This window comes from Cnephaeus nilssonii (genome assembly GCF_951640355.1).
Source record: "Cnephaeus nilssonii genome assembly, chromosome: 18".
NCBI classification, from domain to species: domain Eukaryota; kingdom Metazoa; phylum Chordata; class Mammalia; order Chiroptera; family Vespertilionidae; genus Cnephaeus; species Cnephaeus nilssonii.
This window is the reverse complement of record NC_137089.1, coordinates 11,803,858-11,814,536: the sequence shown is the minus strand read 5'-3', so window position 1 is coordinate 11,814,536 and position 10,679 is coordinate 11,803,858. Positions and strand designations below refer to the sequence as shown.

Sequence of the window (10,679 nt, the reverse complement as noted above, 5' to 3'; positions counted from 1 at the left end):
ACAGGTTGGAGAGAGGGGGTGGAAAGAGAGAAGGAAACAAACGTTTCCTGAATACTTTTTTATGCACCACAATTGTCTAGTTTGCCAGGTTACCCTGTTGAGCAAGACCACAGTGCACTGAATGCTGGGCACTGAGCGATGTCACCGCAGTCACTATTTTCTTTGTAATTAGACATAATTATCGTGACATGTAATGAGGAGCTTGTCCACAATCAAATCAAACAAGAATTTCCAGAAGCATCCCGAGTACTGTAGCTACAAATGTCAAATGGCTGGGAGAAAACATAACCAATAATTATAAACAGAACTAGAGAGGGAAGCGTGGGCAGTTAGTAGTACTTCAAACGCATGCACAAGATGCTTGGGATGTATCCTTGGGAAATCCAGAGAAATGGATCAAATAGTACGGGGGCAAAAAAAAAAAAGGAAGGCAAATGAGGAGCGCCAGCTCAGAGGAAAGTGCCCTTGGCATAGAGAGGCTCTAGGTCCTGCCTAGGCCTTGCCCTCTCCCTCTTCCAGTACCCATTCCTATTTCCCCCACTCGCTGCAACGAGGCCGGCCCCTCCCTCGACCCCCGACTCCGCCTACCCTACCCGATGCCTGGCTTTGCTCAGCTTGGCTTGACTGCGGCAGGCTCCGCCCATCAACCCTGGACCCCGGCCGGCCCCGCCCACCAATCCTGGACCGCGGCAGGCCCCGCCCATCAACCCTGGACCCCGGCCGGCCCCGCCCACCAATCCTGGACCGCGGCAGGCTCCGCCCACCAATCCTGGACCGCGGCAGGCTCCGCCCACCAATCCTGGACCGCGGCAGGCTCCGCCCACCAATCCTGGACCGCGGCTGGCCCCGCCCACCCTCCCCTGGACCGCGGCCGGCTCCGCCCACCCGCCCTGGACCGCAGCGGCCGAGGGGCGGGACGGGACGGGAGGAGCCACCCTCCGGGGCGGGAGGGGGATCCGCCGTGGAGTTACGGGAAAGTTGTTCCGAGTTCCTGGAGTTTCCCTCTGCGGTTCCCCGGGCTCGGCCAGCGGGTGCCCCGGCTCCTTTCCTCCCTCCGGCCTTCGCCGCCCACCAGGTCCCTCCTCTCGTCCCGGGCCGCCATGGAGCAGCCGCCGGCGCCCAAGAGGTAAGGAACGCGGGGAGCGGGGAGCTGGAGGGAGGCGGCGCCGTCGGCGCGGGGCGGGGGCCGCTAGGCCCGGCCGCTCCGTGACACCCTCCCCGACTGCGGGGCGGGGAGCCGGGCGCGCTGGCGGTGGAGAGGGGGGCCCGAGTGCCGGGCCTGGTCTGTCCGCGGGGGCTCGGGGGCTCGGGGGCTCGAGGGGAGGCGGGGCCCCTGGGTCCCGGGCCGGCCGGCCTGGCTCGTGGACGGGAGGTGGGCAGCGCCGGGCTCCCCGCGGCCGGGCCCCTGGGGCGCGCAGAGTTTTCCTCGTGGCAGATTCACGAAGCCGGGGAGACGTAAAACTAGGAAATCACTGGGCTTCTTACAGTCATGTGGGCTTCCTCGTCAAATGTTTTTCATAGTATTGCCTTTTTTGAGAAGCGGGTGGTTTATTTACAGTTCAAGGAGTTAAATATTAATAGCCGCACAGTTTGTAAAACTTACCGTGGATGTGCTGCACTGACAGGTGTTCCTCCCCTACCCCTCAAGTTCACAAATATTTATGGATGCAAGACTAATCTTAAGTTAGGACCCCTCCCCCATATAGTTTATTTATTTTTTTTAGCATGTAAAAATAGTGATGCTTCGGTATTTACTGTTAATTCACATTTAATCTTTGATATGTTGGAAGTGTAAGAGTACACCGTAGTTTGAACTAATATTTGAAATGACCTTAGGAAGCTAAATCAAGGTTATCCATTGATTTAAATTCATAATGTGCATTTTTCCCCCCAAGAATGAATCAATCAACTAACTGATGTTGGATAAAATATTTAACTTCTGTCTTTCACTTGTAGTTTATAAAACAAGGCTACTAATTTCTCTCCTAGATAGTGTTATGAAGATTAAAGGGTTTGAGTGTTTTGATACCCAGAGATCTTTAGATGGAAGATGGTGTATTCAAGAACATGAAATAATTAAAAGGTTGGAACTTTGTGAGCTATGGTGAATAGGGTGTATAGACATCTGAGCCCCGAGGCCTGGAAACCATCTGTTCAGGTGTAAAAGGGGGTTGTGGACAGGTTTCCAAAAGAGACCTCCTATCAGACAGAGCCTTTGATAAATTATTTTCTGACGTTTTGTAAAGTATCTAAAATTGTAGTATTGATTGGGCTCCTAGTTTTAATACTATAGAAGAAAATTGAAAGCATTTTTTTTTTCTTTTTCCTTTTTGGTCTTGGAAGGACCGAGCCAGCACCATAAGACCAACTTGAACAACTCTGAATTGAAGTGGTAGCTCTCTCTACTGATTAGCTATACTTTGAAGCAGTGGTTCTCAACCTTTCTAATGCCGCGACCCTTTTATACAGTTGCTCATGTTGTGGTGACCCCCAACCATAAAATTATTTTCGTGGCTACTTCATAACCGTAATTTTGCTACTGTTAATGAATCGTAATGTCTCAACCTGTGGGTCGCGACCCACAGGTTGAGAACCGCTAGCAGGGTCTCCAAAGACCATCGGAAAACACAGATATTTACACTACGATTCATAACAGCAGCAAAATTACAGTTATGAAGTAGCAACGAAAATAATTTTATGGTTGGGGGTCACCACAACATGAGGAACTGTATTAAAGGGTCGCGGCATTAAAAAGGTTGAGAACCACTGCTTTAAAGTATCATAATTTCGTTATAGGTGAAAGAGAGCCCCTGTCCTTGCAGGTATATTAGAGAAATGAGGGGTCAGAGCTAGGTGTGGTGGCATATATCACCATTCCATGGTGACTTATACTTTTTAATATAGTGGTTGCCCATTTAACAGACTTATTTTTAGCTCTCTTTAGAGAGACATGTTAATCCAGAAGGCATTTCTAAAGACAATCCCATATATTTGAATAACTCTTAAAAATTTTTTTCATAGTATTTTTATATTTATAATACCATTTAATCCTTATAGCAACCCTATTGAGTACGTTAGATTATGGGCATTAATTCTATTTTATAGATGTGGATACTAAGAGAGTTTGCCCCATGGAAGGCTATGATAGGAATAACTGATAGTGAGTTTTTGTATTGTCCCTATTAATCATTACCTTCTAATAATGCAATATAGCTACCATTTTTTTGAGTTCATACTGTTTGCCAGGAACTTTATATACATTATTTTATTGTCTCAGTTGTGTAATTTACTATGCTAGTTCTAAATTTAATTTCTTCACGTGTAAAATGTGTCGTGTGGGTATATGTGAAGCACTTAGGACAGTGCTCTATAATGTGTTCAATAATGTTAGCTGTTTATGTTTTCCTTATTAAATGAAGCTCAGAGAGGTTAAATAACTTGGTCAAGTAGACGAGGTACCAGAAACTTGGGGTCTGATTGGCTGCAAAAGCTGTGTACCCTTTTATTTTGTACAGTGATGCCTCTTTTTGAAACCGTTGCTTGCTTTCTTAGCATTCCATGATGTAGTGGCCATCTCTTTCCAGAATTTTCTGGTCTCCTTTGCTTGTTTTTTTCTTAATCCTGGTAAAGTGCCACTTTGCTTTTCTCCCTTGTGTAGCACTTCCTTAGGGCTCAGACATCTTAACATACATGGTCACATTTATGTTGCTGATGCTGAGGTCTGTATGACCAGCAGCTGCTGCTCAGTATTTTTAATTTCTTCATGTAGATACACTCTTTCATTATCCCATCCAGTTTGTCACTAGAGCCTATAAAATTTTCCATCAAAAAGTCTGTGGGCCGAAACCGGTTTGGCTCAGTGGATAGAGCGTCGGTCTGTGGACTGAGGGGTCCCAGGTTCGATTCCGGTCAAGGGCATGTACATTGGTTGCGGGCACATCTCCGGTGGGGTGTGTGCAAGAGGCAGCTGATCGATGTTTCTCTCTCATCGATGTTTCTGGCTCTCTATCCCTCTCCTTTCCTCTCTGTAAAAAATCAATAAAATATATTTAAAAAAAAAAAAAAAGTCTGTGGATTCCCCCCCCCCCCCCCCCCCCTTTGATGCCCAATACTACTACCCTATTCCAGGGTTTTATGACCCTCACACTTGATTTACAGCAGTGCCTTCCAACTCTGGGCACCGTAGTCCAGTGGTTTTCAAAAATTGTTACCAGCAGAAGGGCTCTGTTTGGAGTAGAGAGGGCACCAGAACCTGGTTCCCAGCATCTTAACACTTTGTTCCCCTTTTGCTGTCCTACAGCATCTCATAATGATCCATGTTTGCTTTAGTTCATCCTGGCATGGGTTCTGATTTATTTTGCTAAAACAGCACTTCAATCATGCTACTTCTTTTTTTTTTTTTTGGGGGGGGGAGGGGTGTAGTTGGGGCACACTAGTCATTTTAGTTCCCAGAGCTCCCTTCACTCAATTTCAATCTTAACCCCCAATCATCTATTGCTTTTCTCCAAGGTGAATCTGTCCTCCCGAAGTTTCCCTGTTGTTCTTTCTTTAGAGTGCCCCCAAGTTTGCCTTTGGGCATGCTTTTCTTTAGAAAAATTTGTTATTTTTTGCTAGTAGTTTATGTTTTAGTCTTCCTTCGAGGCCTGCTTTCTAAACTATCTTATTTGAGTACTTTCTTGCCTAAGATATTTCTCTGTATTCCTCGTATGATTTCCATCTGAATATATATGCCATGGCCATATTGTGTGTGTTTTTTTTAAATTATAAGTTTTTAGACATCCCAAAGATAATGGACATTAATTTAATAAATACTTATGCATCACTGCCTAGCATTGGAAATAAAATATTACTGTGGAGAGCAGCTACAGCGTTCGGACAGGTTCAAGCCTCAGACTAACGAGAGGGCACGATCCTCTCGTGGCAAAGCCACGTGCAAGTCCCAGTACAATTATAGCCAAAGGCTGTGGTTGTAAGCTTGACCTTATGGTCCGAACCTGTGGTCCCACGTGGCTGAGTGATATGGGCTGCGGGAGGTGCAGCAAGTGCTGCCAAAACAAAGCTTGATGGAGTTCAGGTGCATGTAATTGAGTAGATTGGAAACCCGCGAGAACATTGTAAAATCTTGATCACGCCCTTACTTTGCCTCGTGGAATCTGGCTATAAAATAAAGACTCGGTTTGCAGGCCGTGGCACTGTCTCTCTAATCAGAGGGCAACGTCCCACCTAGCCCTAGCTTTATTCTCTTGTCTGTCTTTTCTAATCCTTCACCACGCCCCCTCAGGTTCACTCATGGCCGTGCTGGCAAGGCACATATTACCAATAAAATTGAGGCCCTCCAAGTATATCTGTTCTCAGTTGCGTTTCCTCACCATCCTCCAAAAGGTTGTTACTGCCCTGAATTGGATATTTGTCTTCCCCATGTGTCTTTATAGTTTTAGCATGTTGTTCCTATATATCTGGTGTTAGGCCCAGCTTTGTACTGACTTTGAAATTTTCTTCTTTGGATGTCATTCTTCTTTGGAGGTGGATATTCCAATGTGCATCCAGATCTGAGAATCATGACTAGAGGATCTGTAAGGCCCCTTTGACCCTCACATTATTGATTTGGTTTTCCCATTAAGGCTTGTGTTAAACATACAATAGATGTAGTCCCTCATGTCGTTGACTTTGGGTACCAGAATGGCTTTTAGATTTCTCAGATTTCCTTATCAGGTCCGTCACAGAGATCTTCAGAAGTCCTTATTAAAATGAAGCCCCTTTGGGAAGGTAAATCCATGAAATGGCTATTAATTATTAGCATTATGTAAGTTGAGTTTATCAGTCCTTTGTAGGGGAACCTCTAGTTGAGGTAAAAATGACCACAGAATAGGTAAGTTTTGATAGGTAGAAAGGGAAATGGTCAAAACATGGGCTCTTTACCAAGTAGAACATTGTAGAAAAGGAAATGGATGTCTATGATAGATTGGTGGGCAGTGTTGAGAACTCTGGTTGCTGGATGGTTGGTAGTTATATACAGTATTGTCAAAGAGAGGACAGAATATCATTGAGTTCATTCATTTTGCTTATTTATTCATATATTCAGTAATTAATAATTAACTGCCTTTCAAATGCCAGTGCTGGGAACACTGCTGTATGAGATAGATGGGATCTTTGCCCTCATAGAACATACAGTCTAGTTGGAGCTTGAGCTAGGAAGGCTAGGAGTAGCATGTATTGACAGAGAAAAATGGTGAAACCTGCTCAGTAGGACAGTTGACAGAAGCTTCTCTGAAAAGGTAATATTTAAGCTGTGACCTGACATTGAGAGGTTATCCGTGAGAGTAGCCAGAAAGCGTATTCCAGGTAAAGGTAAAAGCTGTAAGAAGACCAAGAGGTGGAGAGAAGGTTAGTGTATGGAAGGAATCGAAATGAGGCCACTGTGGGTGGGTTATGGAATGGGAGAAAGTGTTGGAGATGAGGTCAGAGAGATGGGCAGGGATTCAGTGGTGCAGGCCATTGGTTTTAAGTCAGAGTGCAGTGTGCTGTCATTAAAGAGTTTTAAGCAGAATTTAAAGCAAATTATGCTTTTAAAAGATGAATTAGTTCCCTATTTTTCTCCAAAGGGGACCAATTCTTTATTTTTTAAAAATGCCATCCTGAGCGGTTGGATTTAGACATATTTGATGGATTTTTAAATCATTGCAGGTACTATTGTTGAAGTTCAGAGGGTTCCATCTTTGGTCAGTCAGTGGGAGTCTCTTGAGACAGTGTGACTCTCGTGGCAGCTTCCTTGCTGTCTGTTGTGATAAGACAGGCAGGCTCATCTTGTCCGTTTTCTGTCCCAGATCTGACCCAACCATTTCTCTAAGAAGCCGTGCTTTCTTTTAGTGAGAAATGGTATTTCAAGACTTTAAACTGGGCCCTTATTTTTAAATAGCATTTTATTCATAGATAGGAGAACTGACTCTTCTCCAAACTGTGGCACTGGCAGTTTTGAGTTTCTTTCCCTGGGTAATATCTTTACATAAATATTTGATTTTAAGTTTGACTCAGAAATTGGGCAAGTATGGACAAATTCTGTGGTAGAGACTATTTAGAGTGACTGTTACCCTCATCTTCTCCCTAGCTTACTCTGGTTACCCTGACTGTTATCCTAACATCCAGCCTCACTTTCTCACCGCTAAATGTTTCAGGTGACCCAGTTTCTTCTTTTCTTAAATGAAAAAGATGTAGAAAACAAAAGAATCCAAGGCAAATGACACCACTGATGATAAGATCAGATTTCAGGCCTTATTTTTTAAGGTAGGACACTTAACCTGCCTAGTCTTGCGTACATAAAAATGTATCTGCAGACAAACAAACAAAATTCAGGGAGCATTTTGAGGCTGCTTTATAAATTTAACCTTGACTCAGTGTGATGAATTGCAAAATGAAGCACATCCAGATATTAAATGCCATGTGCTAAACATTTTTAGTGTTTATATTAGCCCCTCTTGTTAAGTTTTATTGTGCTTTAAATAAATAAATAAAATGAGGTATTTGTCTCAGTGATATCAATTGGTAATTTATATTTCTCAGTGTGTCACATAACTTTTATTTCTAGAATTAGTTTTGATGTAATTACCTACTGTATTAAAAGACATTAAGTTGCACTTATAAATTTAGTCTGTCATTTTGCAATTAAATAGCAACCAGTAATCATTTTCTGATTATTCTAATCCTATATAATAAAAGGCTAATATGCAAATCGACTGAATGGTGGAACGACCGGTTGCTATGACATGCACTGATCACCAGGGGGCAAACGCTCAATGTAGGAGCTACCCCCTGGTGGTCAGTGTGCTCCCACAGGGGGAGCGCCCCTCAGCCAGAAGCCCTGAGCTGGGCTCACGGCTGACGAGTGCAGCTGCAGTGGTGGAAGCCTCCCGCCTCCATGGCAGTCGGACATCCCCTGAGGGCTCCCGGACTGTGAGAGGGTGCAGGCCGGGCTGAGGGACCCCCCCCCAAGTGCACGAATTTCCTGCACCGGGCCTCTAGTATTTTTATAGTCAGTGAAATCTGGATCAAAGAGTTTGGAGAGTAATGATTTCCCTGAATAAAATTTGTGGTTTATGTAATTCCTAAGAATTATAAGAAACAAGTGTCAAATTAAGCAGTGGAAATTAAAAATGTATATAAATAATTAACTTTTGAGAATAAAGTATTTTGATGGTTTTTCTTTTCCTGGTTGATTGAGGTTTCTTTCTATGCTCTTTATTCTTATTATATACTTTCAAGATTTTTTCCCCTCTATTTTTTTCTGGTAGAACAGAATTCAAGTTTCAGGTCAATGATTAGAAAATGGAATTTCCCCCCTTAAAATCACTCTCAGTACTTGATTAGTCAGCTTTAATTAATTAATATTCATAAAACTCATATGTTGTGAAAAACATGCCAAATTAGTGATATGGTAAAAATTTTAAAGATATTTAGTATCATTGGGAAGTATGGTATACCATATAATGGATTTTCTAAAGAAATGAAGTAAACCATTTTAAGTATTATACTTTTAAAACATTTAAAAAACACTTTTAAAACAATTAGTTTTTGCCCAGCTGGTATGTTTCAGTGGTTGAGCGGAAACCTATGAACCAGGAGGTCATAGTTCGATTCTGGGTCAGGGCACATGCCTGGGTTGTGTGCTCGATCCCCAGTGGGTGGTGTGTAGGAGGCAGCCGATCAATGATTATCATCATTAATGTTTTTAGCTCTTTCTCCCTTTCCTTTCCTCTATGAAATCAATAAAAATTTATTAAAAAACAAAGGACAAAAAACACCAACTAGATTTGATAGAAATCATTCCAAAATGAAAACACGTGAGCAGTGGTCTGAGACTGATCATTTGCTTTCTTGATTACTTATTATTTCTATGAATTTCAGTTCATAAAAACACAGAAACAGTTCATAGAACTGTTCATAGTTTTAGTTCATAGAAACTGTCAGGTGTGTTCTTTTGATGTGTTTGAAGCTTTGTTGCTGCATGTAGCTGTTTATTTCCTACACCTCACCTTGTCTTTTATTGTTTTCTGTCATTTCTCATTGTTCTATCCTTCTCTAAACTACGTATCTTGGAAATAATTATCGGACCTGACAGTAGCTCTCCCTTTCCCAAAGTACATGCATGCTCTTTGTGTCAGTTTTTGCTTTTCTTCTGGGCCCATAGTACATCTTGGAATCATCTTTTGCAGTTAAAGGAGGAAAAAATTATTTCAAACTTTTCTAAATTTCTAAAATTTAATATGAAAATAGCCATTTTTTTGCATAAAAAAAGAATATGATTTTGGTGCTTCGTGAAAAAGAACAGGATTTTACCTTAAAAAGCTTATAAAATTCCTAAATTAAAAATATGTCTGTCATTCTGGATCATTACTTAGATTTTGAGGAGCAAAATTAGAGCTTCAAAGGGTATGTATACCTGTACAAATATAGTAGCATTACTTCTATAGTAGTTTACTTTTTTAAAAGATTTATGTGGATGAAGTATTTAGGCTATTTTTCTTGTAATGATTGACCTTTAATAAAAATAAAGGCTTCAAGGGTGAAGGATGGAGAAAAATCTCAGCTTCTTTTGCTTTAAAGCTCTTTGCGAGGAAATTATAATTTTAGAGTACTTTTGGGCAAAGAGCCCAACCTGAGAGGAAATGGTATGATAGAGTTGAAAACAAGACTTTCATTTAATTTAAAAAGTCTTTTATCCATTGTAGAGTATCTATTTCAGCTAGTTGTAGTGCCAGTAATCAGTTACCCCCCCCCAATTTTGATACAGTTTTATAAAACTAAAATTATGAGATCATCAAAGTATATTTATTTTATTATTAAAAGTGATACTTATTAGCTAAACAATTAAGAACCAGAGCTTTAGAGTCAGATAGACCTAGGTTCTAAGCTTAGTTCTGCCATTTACTGTGTGCAGCAGTGGGCCAGTTAACTTTTCTAAGTCTCAGTATGCTCATTGTAAAAATGGAGGTGCTAATAGTACCCTTTTTCTGGGTTTTGTGAAGATTAAGTGAAATAGTGAATCATTAGTCTCTGAAGACAGTTTCCAAAGTGTTTTAAAGATGTGTTTGGCATTGTCAACACATTTTGAAGAAACATGTAATTTTCCAAGAGGATAAAAGGTCAGCGTTCACTTGGATGCATATGTTAAGAAAAAAAATAAAAGAAAATCAGTATTTCTACTTTAGAACTAACTATCTACTAAATATTTACAAAATGTTTGTCCTTTAAAAAGCAAAAGCGAGCAGAAGAAAAATGATCTTTGAATTTTATTAGTTTGGGATAAAATGTACTTCCTGTTGTTGAAAGAAAAGATGTTTGATTTTGTGGATTCAAAATCAATTTCAGCATTGTATAATTTAGAAAATGTTCATTATTGAAGGCTAGCTTTAAGACTTTTTGACATTGTTTGATAATGAACTGTTGAAGGACTAAAGGATGAAAACTTTTCATATGTCCCTAACAGTGTTCAAGATGAAACTGCTAGGGTTAACAAGAACTTAGTTTTAAATGAGATATTACATGTAAGATGAAGCATAGTGCTTAATCAGCACATAGCAATAATAACAGCATGATTTTTATAACACTTTTGAAATTAAATAGCTACTATTAGTAGACATAAAACCACCAATAATGTGATCACTGAAACATAGGGCAATTTGCCA

At 41.2% G+C, this 10,679-nt stretch overlaps 1 protein-coding gene across 3 annotated transcripts in view; it reads left to right on the top strand.

Annotated features, from left to right (window-relative positions):
• The first annotated feature begins 935 nt into the window (after positions 1-935).
• Positions 936-10,679, top strand: part of STK3 (serine/threonine kinase 3) — a 225,472-nt gene continuing 215,728 nt past the window's right edge. For all 3 annotated transcript variants that reach the window (XR_013815003.1, XM_079796718.1, XM_079796717.1), the window contains exon 1: positions 936-1,126. Coding sequence is in view for 2 of the 3 variants with exons in the window: in XM_079796718.1 (XP_079652844.1) it covers positions 1,101-1,126 (26 nt within the window). In the remaining variant the exon portion in view is untranslated. The remainder of the gene's footprint in view (positions 1,127-10,679) is intronic.